General features: G+C 33.8%; 1 protein-coding gene and 2 long non-coding RNA genes across 7 annotated transcripts in view; 2 read left to right on the top strand and 1 right to left on the bottom strand.

The window, feature by feature from the left end:
• The first annotated feature begins 3,143 nt into the window (after positions 1-3,143).
• LOC117107038 lies at positions 3,144-7,719 on the top strand. Its single transcript, XR_004445185.1, has 3 exons — positions 3,144-3,771; positions 6,665-6,726; positions 7,184-7,719. It is a non-coding gene; the product is annotated as an uncharacterized LOC117107038 (long non-coding RNA).
• A 330-nt stretch (positions 7,720-8,049) lies between these two features.
• Positions 8,050-15,816, bottom strand: LOC117107013. 5 transcript variants are annotated; one of them, XR_004445178.1, is made up of 6 exons: positions 15,575-15,816; positions 12,953-13,023; positions 12,328-12,439; positions 9,405-9,578; positions 8,907-8,978; positions 8,050-8,417 (listed from the first exon to the last, which is right to left on the bottom strand). It is a non-coding gene; the product is annotated as an uncharacterized LOC117107013 (long non-coding RNA). The 5 variants fall into 5 exon arrangements; XR_004445174.1 differs by having other exon boundaries at positions 9,478-9,578; XR_004445175.1 differs by having other exon boundaries at positions 9,478-9,578; positions 15,673-15,816.
• Positions 15,817-23,961: 8,145 nt separating this feature from the next.
• The window catches only part of LOC117107042, a 5,981-nt gene continuing 5,629 nt past the window's right edge, over positions 23,962-24,313 (top strand). The window contains exon 1 of the mRNA XM_033248566.1: positions 23,962-24,122. Within this exon, the coding sequence (XP_033104457.1) occupies positions 24,049-24,122 (74 nt within the window). The 5' untranslated portion in view covers positions 23,962-24,048. The remainder of the gene's footprint in view (positions 24,123-24,313) is intronic.

The following is a 24,313-nucleotide window of genomic DNA, read 5'->3' as shown; positions in this document are numbered from 1 at the left end:
TTTATAGTTCATTCTATTAAACAATGTATGCACAAATAACTTCGAAAGGTTCTGTACTTTCTAAAGTTTACTGATTCTAAAGTGTACTGTACTTTCACTTTCCAATAACTTATGTTTGAAATGTGCAATTTCAATGAACGACCCCTCATTTTAAAGATCACATACTCACGTATATATGAAAATACCAATAACTTGAATTTCAATTTTTGCTACAACTTAGTCATTTTGCCACAACATGCCTCATATGTATATGTATATTGCGGGAGATGGGATATGTTCTGGGAGATTCTTGCTTTACATGGCCAGCAGTTCAGGAAGCCTTCCCGATTTCTGGGAAAGTCTCACTGGGAGAGTCTTTCTGGCAGCAACAGTGGCCCTGGACTCCAAAAAGCTGGGATCTGGGAGTTGGGGGGTAATGGAGGCACCTAGCCCTGTACCTAGCAGGTCCAGGGCAGAGCCCATGATAGGGATTTGGGGGTGAAGCCCCAAAGTCCGACATTTTATGTAGTTTATGGCTAATTTAAACGATTACTGACATACAGACTAGATCATCTCGACAGAAATGTATTATGATAATGGAATAAATTATAAGTAAACTCAGAAATTTAATCTATTTAAGGTTTATTATTTTATCTAAGTTTTTGTAAGAAAAATGTTTTTTAAAATTAACTTTAAACAAAAATAATATATAAGGTAATGAATATATTATTTTGGCAAATAAAAACAAAACAATGTATGCTTATACTACCAGTAATTATAGTAAATGGGAAGATTTTCAAAAGTGTAAAGAAATTATTTTATTCTGTTTAAAAAATATGAGTATAAGTACTGTACTATATGTAGGCCATGGTTCCAGTATAACCATGCCTCCTTCATCCCTTGGATGTACAGTATTTAAATTTGGCCTACAGTATGTTTAAAAACATTCTGTTTTATTTCAATACTTGTGTAGAAGCTTTTAGGAGACGTTTTTTAGCAAAGACCACTAATAATAGTGGAGCAGATATGTGACTGGGGTGTGCACTTCTGGAAAGAAGCCCTAGGGGGGTTTTTGAATATTCCGATTCCAAAAATTTCGGGAACCACGATTTTACTCTAAACGTTCCCGCTGAAATTTGGAAAAATCAAAATGGCCGCAAAAAACATAATTCTTGCAGTTTAAAGGCTCGAAGTGCCCACATTACCATGATCTCAGTGTCAATACCTATGTTCATTAGTTCAAGGAATGAATCCAATAACATTATTAAAATACAATAACCGTCATGGTGAAAATGCAAAAATAAATAAAATATTAAAAATGGCCGCCAAAAAACACAATTTTTGTAGTTCAAAAGCTTTAAGTGCCCATATTACCATGATCTTGGTGTCAGTACCTATGTTTTTAGTTCAATGAATCCAGTAGAACATATGGAATACCATATAATATATCTTCATTGTAAAAATATGAAATTAAATGTTAAAATTAAAATACTAATGATGTGCATTATTCTGTCCCAGACATACTATAAACAAAATCAAGTTGACTTTCAATGCTTGAGATGCCAAATCATTTAGTTTTCCTTGTCTCATTTAAGAAAATTCTCAATAAGCTGATCCACTGAAAAATCAACCAAACAAAATAATTATCATAGACTTGCATGAATTTTACTTTTTCCATATTAATTATATTTATTGTTTTTTTGTTTTTTGTTGTTCCGAGCCCTTGCATGGCTATAGCCCCGTCTGTCCCCCCTACTTGTGGGAGGCTTGGGTCCTCTGAGCAGTAGCGTAACTGCTATGAGCCATGAGCCTTTGATAATATCAGCATTTTTGTTTTGCCCTAAATTAGCTGAGCAGGCCTTTGAGCAAAAAGAACGTGTAGAAAAGGAAAATGAAATACGCCCTTAAAATGTCAAAAACACCACACTATGCTCTGCTCGGACCCAGTCTCCAGGGCATTAGGCCCTGTAGAAGCCCAGCCAGGGGTCTCAGCATACGTTCCATCCCTCCCAATTTGATTTGATTTGATTGGGAGTCTCCGGCAATCTCCCGGTCTTCATAATTTTGCCCAATACTTCCAATTTTTCAGAAAAGAACCCCAAATACTCAAAATGTGTAATTTATTGGCTCTTTGGTAACAATAATTGAGTATTTCTGTCTCAATTGTTCTTTTGAGTGCAGACTTGATTAAAGATAGGCATACATACAATGGCTTTCTGAGTGTTGGCACCTCAAAATATCAAAATCAAAAGGCATGCCTGAAAAAAAACCTTAAATTTTCAACATTTTGGTTTGGGGGCACACTTCACCTGCGCTGGACCTCCAGAGTGTCCGGAATTTTGAGTTACAGTACAAGGGATGGAATCTTGGCTCAAAGATTCAAAATAGCTTTATTGCAAATTTAAGAAAAATTTGAAATGTACAGAATAATTCAATGTAATAATATTAAAAATGTTTAAAATATTTAAAATACACTAGTTAAATCAGTCAAAATAAGAAAGCACGAGATATTACAACATCAAAAATACAAAAGGGAAATGTACAAACTTGAAACACAAAAACAATAAAAAAAAGGGCATAAATATTGGAAGACATACAATTGAGCAATTATACTAAGTACAAAACTGAATAAACTGAAAAATGACTTTTTCTTTTATTTTTTTTTTCGGTTGGGGGTGGGGGGGGGGTTATTTCGGAAAGGGAGACTTCACCACTCTTGGCAAATACGCCATGATTTAAAATGAAATCACAGGCTCAGGACTCTTTGTTACATCACTGCCGTTGCATTAATCCACTAATAATTTCATAATTGTTATAACGTCAAATCCAACTTCCTAGTTATAACTAAAATATTTTGAATATAATAGCTAATGATGACTCAGGCAAATTTATTTTTGAAGTGGAAGACAGATAAGGCGTAAAAAAATTAATTGTTTGTTTGTCCTTTAATGCTGACAAATTTTTTAGGAAGGGCGGGTCCAAAAAAATTTTTTTTTTTACATTTTTTTTTTCCTGTCACCAAAATTAAGATATTAAATCGCTATCTCACTATTTGTTTTTCAAAGGGTATTCATCAGAATGAAAAAAAATAACCCATAGTCGATGTTTTGCAATGAATTTAGGCCTAGAATTCGATCACACCAAATTTATACAACTTTCATGTGCAGAAATATAAAGATCACTTTTTAAAATGTGTGTACAAAAAAATAAAAAATAAAAAAAAAAACATTTTTTAATAACGCCGCCCTATTTTTCCGTGAGCTAGGGGCAGGCGCTGCAGGGCAAACAAATCTTTTTTTGGCCTAATATGCAGCAAGTTATTTCAAGCGGTTATATGGAATTATAGGAGATAAATTCATTCTGGATTCAGTAAATTATTTGTGAATTTTCTTTCCTTTAGTTAATCCAGTGTCCTTACCAGAACAGCTAGGAACTCTGCATCCCAAGTCACTCACGACTCCGCAATTACCGACCACATGATTTGTAGGAACCATCTCCATGATTGGAATGCAAAGATACTGGCAGAAGAACCACACTGGCAGGATAGAAAAATAAGAGAAGCTCTCAAGATAAGGCAAAACAAGAATACCATGAACAGGGATGATGGGTACGAAGTCCCGCATTTATACGATGAAATTCTGAAAGGCACGGCCCCCCCCCAGCACCCTCGCTTGGGTAAACCTAAGTGAAAAATAGGTGTCGCTATTAACCGAAACGTCATCGGAAGGTCCGAGCTGTCATCGCTTCACTTTTGACGATGCCTCTTGCCAAGAGGCGAAACATGTCAAGTCTGTAAGTAAAAATAACATTTACTTATAAATATAAAATTGACACTGGATTAACTAAAGGAAAGAAAATTCACAAATAAAGTTATATGGAATTTTTATGAATTGTTCTTCAGTCTTATAAAATTTGAAGAGAAATGATCATGATGGATTTTCCATAAATTCTTTAATTAAAGTCTCTTATTTATTGGTTTTTGTCAGTGTAAGAAACTTGGAGAGCACCACCAATGTCTAGTTATATTAAGAAAATTGTATATGTTGTGAATTTGGACCGTGGAATTAGAAAAAGCACAGTATGGAACGCCATGCAAATAAGTTATGGAACGCCATTCATGATTGGATTGTGATATTAAACACTCCGTCAATAGAAATCACCAGCAACACTAAAAGCTCTCTCTACTTTTTAAAAATTTTCTCTTTGTCGAACAAATTCTGTCAAAGCAAAATGAGGTTGTTTCCACAATTAAAATAAAATCCAAATATCATGAAGGTTATTTGTCCTCAAGCCTCTAATTTATTGATTTTCCCTAGTGTTTTTGGAGAGCACTAACCACCTCCTGTTTTATAGAGAAACTTCCTGTTATTGATTTTAGAATGTAGAATTGGAAAAGGCCAGAAAAATCTAGTAGTATGGAATGCCATTGGTGGAAATAAGCAATAAATTAACTAATATGGAATGCCATTGGTGTCAAAATCAATTTATTTTAAATTTTTTTTACTGATTAAGACAGAATTTAGGGACTGAAATCCAAATGAGAGTATACATCAGTGACGTTGATCTGTACCCTAAAGGCGGGAATGGGGAAAAAGGAAGCCATAGACATAAGCTTCGGCTGGTGGTCGCCTAGGCTTCCAGTAGTATCCAGAGGCTAAGAATTGGTGGGGCCCAGTTTATCCAAGGTAATTCAACAGAAGGACGCACATCTCCGCTCGCGAACATAGCGCATGCATACAGTCCTTTGATCTTTACTGTGGCATCGACAATCCGATACTAGTTGCGTGTACAGCCGTCAATTATTAGTCTATGCGTGCCATTCGTTTTATGGTGTTAGTTTTTATTTTATTAATTGTGGGTACTTCGCAATGTCTGTTACATCTGATTTTTTTTTACCGCGAGCTTGTTCAATGCTTCTATAAACTGCAATTTGATTTGTGAAAATTGACCAAGAAAATGAAAAGTTATAGCAATTTAAAATTACGAATTTTATAAAATTTCATGTTCTTATGTAACATTAATCTGTCATTTTGACAATGTTGGCATAAGGTGTGAAAACGAAAATTTGAGTATATACAGAACATTTATTAATTTTTTCTGCGAAGTAAGTCTCATGAACGACAATTCACCACAATTTTGGTAAAATTAATGTTGAAATGAAGAATATAATTTCAGTCTAATGTTAGTGCAAAATATCATTAGGCCTTTGTAATCACCGCACGACGCGCGATTATCATGGCAACTAACACGCGCGTGAGGAATTCGTCACGTACGCTGACGGTTTATGGTCTGGTTGCTATGGTTTTGTGACGTTCAGCGTGCAGGGACGCACGTGCGCCTAGAATGTCGATGCCAGAGTTATAACCTTTGATGTTCCGAGATGTGCGTTCTGTTGAATTGCCTTGGTTTATCTACATATATTAGATATGTTGGATGTTAATGAAGTATTGTGGTAGTGAACATACAGTAGGCAAATTCAACCGAGACTTATATGGCCGAATTTAAGTTGGGAACCCTGGTGATTTTAGCTCTTCCAAAAAACCCAATATAATAACTCGAGCCTGTACTGTATTTAAGCATAGAAGAACACGTGGACCTGGTGAGCGGTCGCTCTTGTTAATTTCAGCCGCTCCAAGTTTCTTTCCTATTCTTTCTTCCTGTTCCTTCAAATATTTTACTTAGCATTAATTATTGATACTGGAAATTAATAAACATAGGTACGTACTGTAGGTACTACTAAATCCAGCAGTAGGTTCAGGCCACATTGCATACTGTAGGCTCTCTTCACAAAGACTTCTATGAATGCATGTCAACTGTTGGGGAGTTATCACTCCACAGTACTGCCTAATTATAAATTGAGGGGATATTTGCCGATAGAACAGGAACCTAATACAGTTAGTAGTTCCAGGCCTTAAATTTGAATATAATTTTATTTTTTTCTCCATTTAAAAAATATTTTTGCAAAATTTAGGGGTTGGCTGTCCTGTAGGTGGTTTATACCTGTCTCTTATACACATCTAGATGTGTATAAGAGACAGCTTTATATACTGTATATGAGAAAGATTTTATTTAGTTGTTCTGTTGCCAGAGCTATAGCATACAGGTAGTTGTGCATTGTACTACTAAAAACCTCCCCCACTCATATCTCGGCGATGATGTTACCTACTATGCATTTTGCAGACCTGCCAACTCACCCGATCCTGTCGGGTGTCACCCGATATTTAAACAAATCTCCAGTTCTCCCAATCGAATGTAATTTTCAACCGATTTCACAGGCCACCCTCCCCCTTCCCCAAAAATACTCCGATTTATGCATAATTTGATCGTTATTATTCAATGTATTCGCCGCCTGCTCGCTTTGCGGTGCAATAAACAAGCATCCATTTTCAATTTGAATGTCGCAATTAACGGCCAATGATTTCTAGTGACGTGACTTTTTTGGTATCTTCCGTCATCTTTTGGTTAATTCTGGAAACCTCCAGATTTTTTTACGATTCTTAAAAAATCTCCAGATTTTCATGACCCAAAGTTTAGCAGGTCTGATTTTGTATTTTGTACGAGGTGGAAAATAGAGATTCTTATTCTGCCATTCATTCTTGCCATCCCCTAAATCCACCACTGATTAATCCATGTACTGTAGAGTAGTTCCTTGCATATTTATGATTATTTAAATGTTCTATTTCAGAATATGAAAAAAAGTTGAGTGATCTTCAAGCCATGAATACACCACCACCCACATTGCAACAGGTAAGGAAATTATTTTCAAATTCATAAACCCGGGGGCAGATGCAGGGGGTGCAGACGATGCAATCACACCCCCTAAATTGTAGAAAGAAATTATATTCTAAAATATTAACACTTCGGAGGTGGTGTGGACGCACCCTATATCGCCAAATCCTGCATCTGCCCCAGTAAACTCCTTCTGTTCTACATACATACTTAGTTGTTGTTAAATTGAATTTGAATTTAACTGTACATTTTAATATAATAATGGTATAGATTATCATAATGACCATGTTGAGCATAGTGGTGATAATTTTATTTTTATGTACAGCAGCAGTCCGATGTAAAATTTTTAAAAACCTTAATAACAATAATTAACAATAATGATGATCAAATACGGTATATATAATTATTTTTTAACTAGTTTGAATTATAGTATTGTATTCATATTTATATCATTTTTTTTCTTTATATTTTCTAGGAAAACACTTGCTGAGCAAGGGAAATCAAGACTGATTCATTTGAATTAGTAAACAGTACTGTACCTGTAATGGTAGTTGAAGCTTTAGCGAAGTCAGATTTTTAGATAATGCAAGTGAACTGTGGAAATTAAAATTTTGATCTGGATTTTGGGGCAATAGAGACAATTTTTTTTAATCCTGCGGACACTGTTACGCAAAGCTTAGCAAACTCTTGAACCAGCATTGTATCGCAAACTCTGATGTATGGACATGAAGCAGATGGATTGTGGGACATCTACACTGCAATAGACATTTATCGTGCATTCAATAAAATTAGTGTAAATTATAAAAAGATTGATTGTCAAGTCAGGTTTGTACTTAGTGACTTAGTGACTTAGTGTTAGTCGGATTCTTGACATATTTAAATGTTGGCCCAATTCTGCAATTACTTAAAATGCTGAGGATTCTGTACTAAATTAAAATTTGGTCCGATTTTGAACTTATAAAGGTTAGTTAACATTTTGTATTTACTGTAAATTGTTGGTCCAATTCTGGACTTAGTTAAAATTCTGGACTTAGTGTATAAATTTATGTAAATGGTTGAGTCCTATTCCGGACTTAGTTAAAATTCTGGACTTAGTGTATAAATTTATGTAAATGGTTGAGTTCTATTCTGGACTTAGTTAAAATTCTGGACTTGGTTTATAAATTAATGTTAAATGGTTGAGTCCTATTCTGGACTTAGTGTATAAATGGTTGAGTCCTATTCTGGACTTAGTGTATAAATGGTTGAGTCCTATTCTGGACTTAGTGTATAAATGGTTGAGTCCTATTCTGGACTTAGTAAAGAATCACACAATGTTGAATAAAACTGAATGCAACACTATTTTGTATTTGTACTACAGCTCATTTGTAGTTACTGTATTTCAAACAACACATACTGTACAATGCAATAAATGTTAACGAAACTTTTTTGGAAAATTTCGTCAGCATCTCACGCAAAAAGACAGTTGGGATTATCCAAGCGGAAGCGATCGCCCATCATAGGCGATCGCCACGCGTGGAACCTACGCGCCACCCACCACCCTTGGCCCCGCTGAAAGATATATATGCCTCTCAGAAGTTGTTCTTGACTTGGTGTTAGTTCTGCAGTTTTGCTGGTTTTTGCAGTTCTAGCTGAATTCAATGAATATTCATCATTTCTCTGCCTGGTAATGAGGATAGCTGATCTGGTGGAATATGCAAATGAATCAACTGAAATTAAAAAAGAAATGATATCGAATTTAACCTCCAAATATTATGACTTTTATTACTTTTTAATTAATTTCAAACTAACATACTTTCATTTATTATAGATATTCTACATATAATAACTTTATATCATTTCAACACTAACATCCGTTGTATAAATCTTGACTATAATAAAACCCAAGACAATGCTTGTTAATATGTCCACCTTTCTTGGAGAGTTTACCATAGACTCTCCTGTAGGTGGTTTATACATGGCAAAATCACCAAAAGTGAAATACACAAAATTGGTACATAACTCTCAGTATCATCCAACAGTGTAAATGTTAGGTAGATGATACTGAATGTTATGTATCAATTTGTGTGTATTTCACATACAGTGATTTTTCATGAATGGCCAATGATAGGATTTAAACTGGTTGATGATGGGTGGGATGGTCTATCAAATATAATTACATGTTCTTTCAAGGAAATGAAAGGTAACTTTCCACTTACCAGAAACTGATATTAAGCTTTCCAATTACGCTCTCAACCACAGTTTATCAACATGCTGCTCTTTCAAATGAACTAGATTAAATTTAAAAAAATTTAAATTATTACAATGGATGTGAAAAATTTCCTATTTTTGGAAAATATTTAACAGATTATATATATATATATATATTTGTACATTCATTATAAGCTTCATTATAAGCTTATCATTTCTTATGTTTTAAGGTTTGTATATATTGTGGAACAATTTTTTATGTCAATTTATAGTCAGAGTGATGTCCTGGTCTTGACTGTAATAATATGCAGAAATTTATAACGTGCCAATTCAAAAAACATTATCAACGGTGCAGTGAACAATTAACCCAATTAAAGCGTTTTGTAAACAAAAAAGTTTTCAAATTAGTTTTAAATGAGCTTAAATTTGAAGATTGTTGAACAGAAAGAGGTAATAGATTCCAAAGATAACGTCACTATTAGTATTATGAAGATACGAATAGATACCTTGTTCGAAGCAAGAAATCAAGTTGTCTTTACCAAGTACTGCTTGAAAAAAATGAAATATCTTTCCACTTACCAGAATCTGGTATTCTTCAGTTGTTATCCATTTTTCCAATTATTATACACACATCAAGTGAAAACACTGCTTTCAATCTGCCTGCATACCAACATGGCACTCTATAAAATAAACAAGATTAACTATACTCATTAACAAATAAAAAAAAAAGAAAAGAAAACTACAAATTTACAACTGATGCAACATATTACAGGGAAAATTTGGCCAGGGGATGGGGGGAAGATTGGAATTGTAATCAAGACTAACCCCGGTATTCTTAAAACAAACTTTAGTCGTAGTTCGAGCTAAAACTTTAAAATTACGTCATTTCGTATTCTTAAAACGAACTTCGACTAGCACTACGACTAAATGACGCAAACCTCGCCTAAAATTATGCCTCCGCAGGCTGATTTTTTTAGTCAGCCTAGGGTCAGGCTAAATTGCCGACTTGAAATATTTACCCTGATGAAAACATGCTTTTTGTAACTTACGATAAAGTTAAATGAATAAAAACAATTGTATAAGTAGGTCTGATGTATCTCCACTGTGTTCAAGAAAAGGGACATTACATTTAGCTTCCAAAAGGCGAAATTAGCATGTTTTGCTAGCCACATGCAACAGTTCCTCATTTGCACAAAATCCTCTCGCGTTGCGGTCACGTAGATTTACCGTAACGACAAAGATGGCGCCGCCTTCACTCGATCTCAACTATAATAGTTCTCTAAAGAAAGCAAATTTTTAGTGACAGTTCAAATTCTCTATCATTTGATGTTAACGACTATTATAGTTAACGACTAAGATATAATATTAGTTAGGCGAATAATGGGCAATTATGAATTATGAGGAAATATGTTTTTGAAAGACAGATGGCAGTTTAATATTCTTCCGCGTTACCGGATCTCTAAAATTTCATCTGCTATTAAAATTAGCTCTTTTTATTGGTTAGTTTGATAGTTGTTGCTTGCCAGTCTTCAGCTGAACTACAACTAGGACTTGATTTATAGTAGTTAGAACTTCTACTACGTTGTTTGTGAATACAATTTGAAGTTGAAGTTGCAACTAAGACTAAATGAAGTTCTAGTTCGAAGTTCGACTAAAGTTCGTTTTAAGAATACAGGCGATAGTCACTTAAAATTGTTTACATGTATTTTTTAAATGTGTTTCCAATATGAATCTGAAGACCTAGAATACACGTTACGTTATATTTACACGTTGGGTTAGCACATGTTTAAAAAGAGTATTAATATATCTTTTAACACTATGGCCAGCCCCTATTTTGTCATTGTACCAAAACAACTACAGCAGTTTGAAAGTAAGATAAATCCATTCAAAATTATATTTTGACACCTTTTGAGCAATAAACCAAAATTTTCTCCCCTGAATTCTCAGAGTGAACATCAGTATAGGCCTATTGCATGTTACTTTGTAATAATAATATTAATAATAATAATAATAATAATAATAATAATAATAATAATAATAATAATAATAATAATAACATTGTATCACCATATTGGTGTTTTTTACAAGGTCATTTCTGCAAGAAGATACAAAGAAATTTAAGAAACTAAAATATCAAAAATTAAATTAAAATACATACTGTAAAATGAAAAGTAAAATTTAAAATTATACAGAATAAAAAGTGATGTCATGTGGCCTGCGAGAACAAGCCGAAAATAATATTTTACATTAAACTGGACTTTAATCCACTGGCACAATCATCAAAGGCTAATTTCAGTCACTAAGCAGGCAAGATCATGATTGTAACAATGTAAGATGACATAAGGCCTACATTCATATGTGATTAAAAGTGTTTGTATTATTGATGGCTCTTTTTGTGATACATAACATTTTGACTTTTGTATTAACAAATACAAGGGTAACTTTCTTAGTCAAGATGCCCTGTATGGGAGTCTAGCGACTTATTATGTCATTAAAAAAAATTATTAATTTGGGAGGGGGAGACACCCCCTTCCAAAGTGGTGCAGCTAGGTGCGAAAGGGCCCCAGTGCAAGATTAATTGCTGGGCCCTTTGATGTCATAGGGGAATTCCTTAAAATTCATCATAAGAAGTGCTTCTTTTACCATCCCCGCACCCCACTTCTAAAGGCCTAGGCTAGTAATAAATACTAATGGTTATCAGATTCGTATCTATTTTAAGAGGGGCATATTCGGTCTCAACAGATGTTCTAAACTAATCAAGAAAATTGGTGGCACATAAAATTTAACAATTGCAGTGGAAGGTCAGAGAATTCGAAATAAAGGGAGCAGGGAGGGATTTTCACAGGTGAATAAAAACCACCTCAGCCCCACGATGGTTGGGGCTGAGGTAGGAAAATTTTGAATTATAGCACCTCTAAATGGCCGGAAATAACACTCTCACACTTAAATTTTAATATAATTTCCCTTTTTCCATTTCTTTTATAATTTTGGGACACCCTTGAATACTCTAAAATCCGAATATTATTAAGGGGCCCGCTGGCCGTTTTATTCGTAAAAAACATTAACTTGGAAACTTAATTTTGATTAAGTTAGAAGCTATTTTAAAGTATTATTTATGAATGGTTCCCCTCCGTGTTTTCAATGGCTGCACTGCCCGTAGCTACGTCACTGCTCCAAACCCTCCCCTGGCTCACGCCTATGGCGCTCAGATGGCGCTACGTGCCGAAGTACACCCCTTGTCCTTCATATTATTCAATTCAACAAACAATTTTGGCTACTATTGCGATATAGTTGAGAACCCTTGCGCTATCCTGTCACTACTCTTGAATGATGATATTCCCGATAATACACGAATGGAGAAAATTAGGATGGAAACTTAAATGGATCAATGAAAATGCAGCATTATAAAATTGTACAATACAAACTTACCAGAATCTGTTCTTGTGTTGTTCTCCGCTTTCTCAATTTTTATAAGCATTTTTCATTTCCACTGCTGCTAAACATGTCACTATCTCAATCTGCTTGTTTACCAACTGCCATTCTATAAAACATAAAACCATTTTAATTATAATAAATTCACTAAAGACTGCTTTACAGACTACTTGTATACATTCATTATAAGCTTATTTTAAAATTAGGTCTGGACTGGCCCCTGCAGTACTAGCGTTACTATTTAGATAGGCTTATCTTCATAAAGCTATGTTCACATTAAGCCCGGATCCAGTCCGGAGCCCGGACAAAAAATCGTGAGTTGCTACGTTTTTTGTACGCTGCATTCACATTGCACACGTAACATGATTGTTCAGTTTATGCATTCGATTGGTTCGAACCAACTGAGCTTATTACTGATTGGTCCAAGAAAAAAAAACTGAATGATTTCAGGATACAAATGGCTCTCAGATCTATCGGTCCGGATCCGGAGTCCAGATTGGAAATTGTACGAATTTGAGAATGGTTTCACGATTGTTGGAAGCAAAAAATCAAGTATGACTTGATAATTATATTCAGTGGGAATTTTTTCATATTACAAAAAATGAAATATTGTTCCACTTACTAACACCTTGTATTCTTGTGTTGTTATCCACTTCCTCAATTTTTATATACTCATCATGAAGTAGAAAACCACTAAATAAAACAAAAACATTGAAAGTATACAAAAAGTCATATTTATTTACTGTAGTGGCATATTCTTATATTTTGTTTCTTTTTAATCAATGAATCAATCACTCACTCTACCAATTTATTGTTTTCCCAGGGAAAATTCCTTAAAATAGCAAGAATTATTCCTTTATACAAAAAGGGTTCTAAAGACAACCCTGGAAACTATCGCCCACTTTCAATTTTACCAATACTTATAATAGAATGACTACTTTTTTTGAAAAATTTAATATATTTCATCAAGATGGGTTCTGGGAGAAATATAGCACAAAATTGTCACTTATAAATTTAGTTAACCATCTTCTTCAACAAATTCATGAAAAGGACAATTCAATTGTCATTTTTATTGACTTTATGAAGGCATGTGACACGATTAATCATGAAATATTTATATCTAAATTGCAACATTATGGTATAAGAGGTCAGCCACTGTCTTGGCTGACTGATTATTTAAAAGGAAAATCTCAATTCATTGCTGCGGGTCAAGTTTGCTCTGGTAATCTTTCAATTTCATGTGGAGTACCACAAGGGTCAGTGTTGGGTTCAGCCCTTTTTTGGACTTATATCAATGACCTTCCTAATTCCACCAGTTTTTTTTTATTTAGATTATTTGCTGATGATACCAATTCATTTCATGTTTTTCTGGGAAACAATATTGATCTCTCTGTAATTAACCATAATTTTCAACATGTTATTGACGACATTAAAATCATTTTAATATTTTTAATGTTTACATCCTCAGTTACATATTGGTGTGGTATCTTCTGACTACAGGCAGTGTACAGTGGGCTTACATGTTTAATTAGTCACATTGAATTGTAATGCAGTTTGTGGTTTATGAAAACGAAAAAAAATACAATTAATTTTTCAATATAAGTTTATAATAATTCACAACAGTTTAATAATACAGAAGAAGGATGGATAATGAATTATTGGAGTAAATTAATGGTTTCGATTTGATGTTTTACATACCTTAATAATAATAATATTAATAATAATAGTATGGCTGATATTTATAGGAATAATAATAATAATAATAATAATAATAATAATAATAATAATAATAATTACTAGAGTGTGGCCTAGATAATTTACTGTGTAAAAGATTTATTGTAGTTAGTTATTTAGTTATTATTAATTTTTACTAAATAAAAAAATGTTTAATAATAACTATGTTTAAAAAATAATACGCCTACATTTGATCACATAATTTGCAAAAAAAAAATGAAAAGAATATTACATTATTTAATAATATAAATTAAAGATTTAATTTGTATTTTTTGTTTTACATAATTAAGCCCATGTTATGAAATAAATGTACAGTATTATGTTCAACGAATTTGGTTTTGAATTGTTTAATTTTTTAATAAGAAAATATAGCTACATTATTCTGATACAGAATAGAACAATATAAAGTAAATAACAGCAGCACTTTTGAGACTAACAATATAGTATTTATTCTCTAGATTTCGTCCACACAGTGGACTTTATCAGTTAGTCTCAAAAGTGCTGCTGTTATTTACTTTATATTGTTTTATTTTTTAATTTATTAATTTGTATATGGTCCTACTAATTTTATATAACAGCTTATGTAACAAAGTAAATACTTCCTAGGCCCACTTTACGGGTTCGTTGAACATGGAGGGTTGTTAGAGCGCACAAAACACGCGCTGTATGCATAGTCTTCAACATGTCTAGGCTAAAGAGACAAAAAATAGGTTGAAGAAAAAGTTAAGTAAGAAATGATTATAGGTCTTACGTCCTAACAAATGTATGTTGAAAGTAATAACATAATTATTTCTTAGGGTAGCTTTGCAAATTAACACTAAAAATTATAGACAACAGTTACATGCAGAAGAGTTTTGTTTACCTTTACGATTTTTACATATCAGTGTGAGGGCGCTGTATATTTACAATTCAACAGCAATTGTGCAGAAAATAAAATCATTCAAAGTCATATAATTACTAGGAATTTTATATGGTATCTCAGTGAGTACAGCATCTATAAAGCCTATTCCTATAAAATACCAATGTATACTTGATAAATTTTATTATTAAATTAGTTTATTTCTATAAAATCAAATACATATTTTCACAAAATTTTGTTGCTATGGACTATTCTACAGAAATTCATGAAGCAGCTGCTATCTTATTGAAATAAAAAAGCGTGTTCTATGCAATGAAACAGCCGTGAGACGTATCCTCTCCTCCTAGGCCTATAGCCTACCTACCCTGGCTAGACAAGACCTATGCTGTATTAAAATGTTGAAGATTCACCAAGTTTGAAGGGCAACTGTTTCTCTAAATTCAGCCTTGACAAACATTTTTCCTTTTGAAATAACACTAGGCCATAATAAACAATTAAGTATACAAAAAAGTTGATCTCGAAATGATGAGGTACAATCTAAATTTTGTAGTGTACAAGTTTACAGACATTCGTTGGTGGCACTACTTTTCATTGCAACCACTTTACTCAAAAGGATAAAACATTCAAGCAAAAACTAGGTGACATACTTACCCTGAAAAGCATTGTCAAAAACACTTTGACAATGACGAAAAAAAAATTTTAACTCATAAAATCAGCAACCGTTAAAAACTTCTGGATTCTGGACTTACTTAAAAATATTGGTCCAATTCTGGACCTAACAGCAAGCAGTCGATTACAACATGCAAGATTTGCTGAGGTGAAACCCATATATATGCTATCTAGAAGTTGCTTTTGCTGTGGTGTCATTTCAGCAGTTTCCTGATTTTTGCAGTTTCAATAGACTTGTTTTGGATATTTTGTTTTTGTTAGCTTAAATTCTATATTTGATTCTAATCGTGTACCTTTGTTTGTACTTGCACTAAATGCACTTAATCTATATTCCCCGATTCAGCCGATTTGACGTAAGAGAGTTTATTTAAAAGATAACAGTTACATTTAATAATTTAAATGGTTCGGATGAAATATAAGCTTTGTTTAAGCTTTATGAAGACAGTTCATTGTCTGTCTCTTATACACATCTAGATGTGTATAAGAGACAGGCCTCACAGTTTTTAACATGATCAAATATAACACTATCAGATCGTGAAGAATGTTCTTTAAGTCTAGTTATTAAGCACCTATCTGTCTTACCAATATAATCACTATTGCAGCCTGGACATTTAAAATGATAGACAACAATATTATATTCAACACCATTCATCTGTTGTATAAAACTTAACTAGAACACATCCCAATGTAATTTTTTCAGTCTTCTCGTACAGCATTCTGGTAGCATGGCTACTTCCATGCTATCAGATTGAAGTTTCATGATACTGGGTAAATTTAATTTTTTTTTTTCATATTTTTTTATACATGATTGTTTTTTTAATTGTTTTAACTGTTTCTGATAATTCTTGTGTATCTTTTTTTTCAATTGTAATTTTTTTCAACTTACAGTATGTAAATTTTTATGTGCTGCTAATGAAGATGTTTTAATAATAGACTAAATAAGAACCACGTATAATATAATTTTTGATTGAAAATTGGTGGATGATTTAAAAATTATTATTTTATTGGCCTATATGGGTAGATTTTTCTTCTTTTTTTTTTTCAAAACCAAATTTAATGACAAGAAAGATCGTCGTTTCGGGTCCATCATGGAACCATTCTCAAGATCAAGTAAATTGAAAAAACTAAAAACAAAAATACCAAGCAGTGACAGGAAGTAAGTAATTAATTTACAGATCAATAGGGCCTACTGTGTGGAGCTATAGTGGAGCTAAGCAATAATTAGCCCTTCTTAGCAGATTATAGATAAACAGTTTGGGTAGAGAATGGAAAAAGAAAACAATATTTTAAACATATAATAACTTTATATAAATTGAACTAGTTTGATAAAACCTGACTATAATATCCCATGCCAATACTTATTTATTACATATTTGGCACAACAAATCAGAAAATGGCCAGAGGACAACATGGGCTGAGAGCCCAACACAAGGTGTGGGTATCCTCTAAACCCCTTGACTAAACGAACAAACAATAACTAACAAAACAACAGAAAGGCAAAGACGACATATCAGATTAAAATAGCCAATAAAAAGATTGATAAAATAGGTAAAAAATGTAACAGACAAATGTTTAAAATGTTATTTGTTAATGCGCAGACCTTTCTTGGTGTTTGCAATGTTACACATTGTAACATTGCAAACACAATACATGGTTTGCACATACTATGCTATCAGATTGAAGTTTCATGATATTAGGTAAACATGATATATATATTATCGTTATTGAAGTATCTTGTATTTTAACTGTTTCCAATTTCCTACTGTATATTTTTACATATGTAAAATTTGATGCAACTCAGTTTGTACTGCCAGTCAAGGTGTTTTAATAATAAACTAGACAAACTAAGAAAAACTGTAAAATTGAGAAGATAAGAACCATGTATTTTTAATTGAAGATTGGTGGGTGATTTTAAAAGCATTATTTTATTGTCCTATATGGTGAAGAGAATGGAAAAAGAAAAGAATATTTTAAGCAATGATTTTATAATAAATAACATTTATGAAAACAAAATTGAGATTATTAACTACAGTATGGCTATAAGATAACACTCATAGTAGACTATATCACAATTGGATGAAAAAAATTAATATTTCTCCACTTACCAGCACACTGTATTCTTATGATGCTATCCACTCTCACAATTTTACTACTCATCCTGAAGCTGAACACCAGCTTCTTAACATTCTGGCCGACTGAACCAACATGACGCTCTACAAAAAAATAATAGAACAATTTTAATCAAACCTATACTGTAATTGCATTCTTTTATTCTGCTTCCTAATAATTGTTAAAAGAAAAACCAATAAGACAATGAGATTTACAGTAGCCACATTTATGAACATAACTCATAAAAATACCTTGGTTTGTATTGCAAGCAATTTGAAAATATATAAAGACAGATACTGTAACAGGCTGATTGCGTAATAGTAAGTCTGTTATTGATAATTTTAATAATAATGAGGACAAATATTATGGAGGATGGAGGCTTTATCTTATTAATTTTGGTTCAGATGTATACAGGTAAAGGAATAGGAAGGAGAATAATCCACAACTTGCAGTTCTGAAATGCATATGAGCGTGGTCCGTGACTACCGTAGCAGCCACAGAGAGGTGCTAATTTACATCATTCCACAAAGAAGGGGGATGAAATGAACCATAGCATCCGGGTAAACCAACTAGATGTGTATAAGAGACAGATCCTATAGTGTAGCAAATTGAAAAACTTAGAAAGCTATGAATTTAAAAAAGACAAAATATTTTAAAGGCTCATGAATACACCTAGATACATGTGGAACTTAGAAAACCATTTAATTCATTTGAAATTAAAATTAAATTAATTCAAATTTTTTTCTATTTGTGTACCCTAAACCTGTTAATATTAAAAGCAATTCATTTTTCTGCTAATTTTTATGATTTCAACTATTGAATATTTATAAAATAAAAAAAATAAAAAATTTTATTGGTGAATGTAAACAGTTTAGTAATGGGAAGTTTAAATGCTTTAAATTTATATAATTAGGAAGAAATATACATCTTATTTTTGGAGATTTCAAGGCATCAGTGGGCGTAATAAAAATAAAAATAAACTTTAATTTTTGTTCTGTTCAATTTTTCGTGGCAGCAGGTGCACTAGCCTGGGTTTCAGGAGCTAATTTCGGGTTACTCACTTATTATTGCACGTCATACCAAATTTCTTTGGCACCTCATACTCAATTTATTTTTTTCTCAGATTAGGGACTGGCCAAATGCTGCCTGATCATTCATGCGTACAATTTAACACATCAAATCAAGATGTGTGATATCGTATGCATGACTGACTTTGTAATTGTGATTGGCTTACCTCTTGCATCAATTAATTTTTTAAATTTTCAAATTGAAAATTTGCAGTGTCTCAACAGCTAAGCTAGGCAGCTAACTTTTGCGTACCTACTTGAATTAATTTAGTTAGTAAATTAGTTCGTGGCCTGCTGAGCGACGTAATGCAATGATATTCCGTTGTATAACTTATAGATAACAATGCTCACCGCTAAGCTCCACAGATTTAGGCCGAGTACTGTATAGCATTGATAAAAAGGTACTGTATTTAAGTATGAACTTAAAAGTAGGCCCACCACTACTACTAGTATTAGACTATAAAGGCCTAGTAGGCCATTCTATCGGAAAGTTGAGCTGTACATTGCAATATGGGCCATCTAGCCTATGCTTATTCGTCTTTCCCATTGCCTACTTGTCCTAGGGTCTATTCTAAATATTTTAGGTCCATTAGGGGAGACCATTTTTTAGCCATGCCTAACTAGTTGATGCGAGACGTGACTCAGTTTTTGTACGTTTGTGGCTTTGAAAATGTGAGCACAGTGATTGGTTGAAATCGTTTATGTTGGTCCGCCCATTTATCCAAATACGGAAAGATTATGTCATTCTTTTCGCATCCAGGTACCTGCATGCAGTGTTTTACAAGTCCCTTATTCTGTCAACTTACTCGTTGGTGGCGCTGTCCAGAATGAGAAAAAAATAACAAGGGACTTGTGGCAAGTCTACATGTGTGCTAATTGGCCAAAAAAAAAAATTATTTTGTATTTGAAATAATAATAATAATAATAATAATAATAATACGTCGAATCCAAAATGGCAAAAAAAAAAAAATATACAATAAAAATTTGAAGGCACTAATCGTCAGAGGTCACGATGCCGGCAGCCTACACATTTCATAATTTGAAATCAAATCAGACATACTTGTTCTATAATAAAAATAATTAGATCTTTGTTCAATTTAAAGTCAAAGATGTCCTGGTCTCGACCACTCTAGAGTCACTCTCAGATAACCTTATCTTCATATGACTTCTATGACTGGATGCCTTGTTCGAAGCAAGAAATCAAGTTGCTTTTATCCAGTACCGTTCGTATATCGGCGGGAAATCTCACCTACGATTCAAATTATGAAATGTGTGGGCTGCCGGCACCGTGACTTCTGACAATTAGTGCCTTGAAATTTTTATAAAAACGTAATGCTATAATGACATACTCATTATTATTGTATATATATTTCAGCCGCCCCAAGTTTCTTTCCTATTCTTCCTTCTTCCTTTATTCTTTCATATTTTATGTTATTTTATCCATAATTAAAACAGATTACTAATACACATACATTTATTAAGTTTTTAAATATAATTGTTTACGTTTATGGGCTAGTCTCTGTATACTTGTTCTATAATTAACATAATTCAATCTTTGTTCAAAGTCGGAGATATGTCCTGGTCTCGACTACCCTAGAGTCACTCTCAGATAGGCTCATCTTCATATAACTTCTATAAATGGATACCTTGTTCGAAGCAAAAATCAAGTTATCTTTACCCAGTACCGTTCATGTTTATTTATCAGTGGGAAATTTTCCCTATAGAAATGATGAGGTACGATCTAAATTCCGTACTTGCAATGCAATGTTTTTTTTTTCGTGTTTTTGTTTTAATTTTGTCTTCGTATGGCCATGGAGTGGTATGGCATACCGTATGGATAGACCCAAAAATTACAACAAAATGGTTTTCTAAAACACAGTGATTTGAATGTATAGTTTAATACACATAAAAGCAACATGTGATTGTTTGAATTCATAAAAGATAGCTTACATTTTCTGTAATATCTGCTACACGTTCAGGGTGCAAAATTAATGTTTTTTCATACTCGCCAATTGGGAGAGTGTCTTTTCAAATACACCCGCTCAAATAAGTTTTCACTACTCACAAATGTTATTGGTGAGTTAAAGTGGTGGTCCCAGCAAGGAGCAGACAGGGAATTTCCCCCTCCATTGCACTTAAATTTCCATAAAAAAAAATAATAAAATGGTCTACAAAAACAAAATTTGGGACATACTATGGCATAAAAACTCTTATTGTGAACCATTCAAAGGAATTTTATTCCTAGACCACCGAGGCTCTGGTTGGCAAATTTATGGAGCCACCACCACTTCACTAGTAGTAGCAGCTCAGGCTTGAACAAAAAGCATTTCTAAATTGACCCAGGATTACCACTACATTATATTATAGGCAGTGTTTATTATGCCTATGCCACCATTTCTCCGATTGGCTAATGTAAAGTATGATGTCATCAAACCAAGACCGCCGCGAATGAAGAAGGACCAAGAAAGAAACACAAATTGTTTATAGGCTGGTGATATTTTTTTGGATGTCGAAACAAAAACAAAGAATTTGAAGAAAACCAAAAAAAAAAAGAGGCTGAGAAAAAAATAAATGTTATAGACATTGTCATGTTATGTTAATGACAGACGATTGGGTTAGTGTAGTAGCAGACCTACCTTCTTGCCAGCCTAGACAATTTTTGGGGTTTTTTTAGAATGCAGACCTCACAAGTTCCCAGAAATTTGCGGATTTCCCGGATTTTTTAAGGAGTTTCCCTGCTTCCCAGAATTTTTACAGTTTTCAATAAAATTTTTAAAATATATAATTTTCATTGTGAATATTAAAATGGCTCCTAATACTAAGTGTATATTTTCAATAATTAAACAACATTTTTCTCTTTCTTTAAGGTTACTTGATTTAAAGTTCAATAAAACCTGAAAATGACTTATTTTGCATTGTTTGGACTTACTAAAAACGGACTACTACTGTTTCTGTTAAATATTTGCATATTTGTAATGGCTTTTGGTAACGGCATGACACACGTTAAATTAACATGTGATACATGTAGTTTATACACCAAAAAAATAACCCAGAAATTTCACTTCAATAAACGACAAATTACCCAGAAATTTCATTCACGAACGTGGGACCTCTGAGAATGGTGGTGTAGTAGGGATACGGGAACCCGTCAGGAAAATCTTTCCACCACCACTGACTCACTCAGAGCCACCTGGACTCATTGCGAGATGCCGTAATGAGTGGACTAACAATGCAATGCAGGCCCTCCCCTACCTACGCCCTATATAGCAGTAATTACGATAGACCTTCATACATACACATAAACAAATTGGCTAGCTAGGGCCAGGCCTGTGTGAGTGGTGGGGGTGGCGGTGGTAGGCCCTAGTCTAGCTAGGCTGGGCCTAGTTGGTAATAATAGGCCTAGCCTAGCCTAGGCCTACACGGGCTACTAGGCCTAGTACTACTACCTACTAGTAGTACTAGGCCTAGCTAGGCCCTAGGGCGCCTCTCTAGCCTAGCTAGGCCTAGGCCCTAGCTAGGCCTAGGTACTAAGTAGTAGGCATTTAGTTTAGTAGAACATGCACCTGGTATAAACTATAATAGCCTACCTCAACCAAATTCAATACCATATCTTGATGTTGTAGGATTTTACGAGAGAAAAAAAAAACAACTTCTAGCCCTAGGCTAAGGCCAAACACCACTCACTGCCATGTTTGTTTACCTCGATAAGTGACGTAACGAGGCTTGATATAATATGATACGCCATTAGCGTTCCTACAAAACCTATGAACTATATAATAAGTTGCTTACTAAAATGGGATTTGATGCACTATAACATTTTGAATACAACTATATAATTGTAATCAACAAAATATCCAACGAAACAAAATAAAATCCATAAATATTTGTGAGTTTAAAAACTAATGAATGTGGCCTTCCATATAATGTAAACTACGCCCCCAATCGAATCAATAAAAGTTCATCATTACAGCAAAGAGTATACTGCCGGGGTCCAACTGCCGGGGATTCGTTGGAACGCAAAAAGTACCTCCACGAAGGGGCGTGGCCTTTTAAAGATTCGAGCAACGCGTACGATTTTCTAAGTTATGTGTAGGGCGCCACCTATTTCGTGGCAGTACTTTCAGCGTTCTATTACCACGGCGTCCCCACCGAACATCTAACGTGACGTTGTTATGTGGGTGTGTTATAGATTATTGAGAATGGTAATATCACCGGAAAAATAAATAAAATGACAATTGAATGGCCAACAAAGACAACTGAAGACAATAGTTCGTCATTAGAAGTTACTTAGTATAACTTTATTCGGAAAATTAATCTCAAAATCAAGTTGCCGTTGCTGGCTTTGTCAGAGTGACGTCGTATGATTTGTGTGCGATTTTTACCAATTAACTGCTAAATAAAAACAAGTTGAGCCAAGTAGTACCTTGCAAATCAACCCAGAAACCCGGTAGTTTGTTGATTGTTTATTGGTAGCGTCCCTTCGCTGCCAACAATATTTTTTTGGCAGTTGCGTCCCCGGTGACACCGTGACGTCATGGTGAAGGCTGGTTACGATTTGGTGGCACATCGATTGAGTATTTTCATTCATCTGGCCATGTAAGTCAGTAGCGTATCTAGATGTCTTGAAATCGGGGGCTGATGGGGAGGGGGGGGGGGCGAAGGTGAAACAAAATTCAATGAATGTAAGTATGATTGTTGAAAAAATGGTCAAAATTTTATTTTTATTTCTCACCCTGACCTTTGCCTGGGCGAACTGGGCGAAGGTCAGGATCCGCGCCTGCTAAACACGTTTAGCAGACGTCACCAAAGACGAGACACATGGAGCTTAGCGTTTAAATAAGTGTATTGTCTTACAGTGTATGTTTAAAATAAGACTCACATTTTGAGTCTGGGAAATGATTTACTGGTTCTTATAAAAAAACAAAAACAAATACGTCATATAGGCCTACACTATCATAATATTAATCGTGGTATGGCAAGATAATGCATCCGATTCAGGAAACGATAGTTCGCGCACAGTTGCACTTGTACAATCCCCGACAGCAATCCAACTGATGTAAATGGGTCATTATACACTATCATAATATTTATAAAATGAGAACTGCATCCTAGTAATGTCCATGAATAATCCCTATTAGTAGAATTATAGTTATTTTAAAATGATACCAAGACGCCATTGCGTCGTATAGCACACTGCGACACGGCATACAAAAGGTCCACACAAATTTTGAATTTTTGTAGTAATTATAGGATCTGTTTAAACTCCATAATAGTGAAGTAATGCAGCATCATTGGACAAAATGTATCTTGGTTCTTGCTTGCAAAATGGTAATGGTTAGTGCGCCATGTCCTTCGTAAGTAATGCTTATCATTGTGTTCTGGTTAAAATGTAGAAGTAAAAAATAGGAGTCTATGATAGAATCATATACATGATAAGCGTAACACTATTTCGTTTAAAAGTGAGCTGAAAATGGTAATGCCGCTTTTCTTTGATAATTTTTCGGGTTTTTTTCCTTTTTACCTGGCCAGTTATTTATTTCTTATA

Source organism: Anneissia japonica, unplaced genomic scaffold (assembly GCF_011630105.1).
Source record: "Anneissia japonica isolate Jap-2015-1 unplaced genomic scaffold, ASM1163010v1 scaffold9291_len582782_cov165, whole genome shotgun sequence".
NCBI lineage: Eukaryota > Metazoa > Echinodermata > Crinoidea > Comatulida > Comatulidae > Anneissia > Anneissia japonica.
The sequence above is the reverse complement of the archived record's forward strand: the minus strand, read 5'-3'. Positions and strand labels throughout refer to the sequence as shown.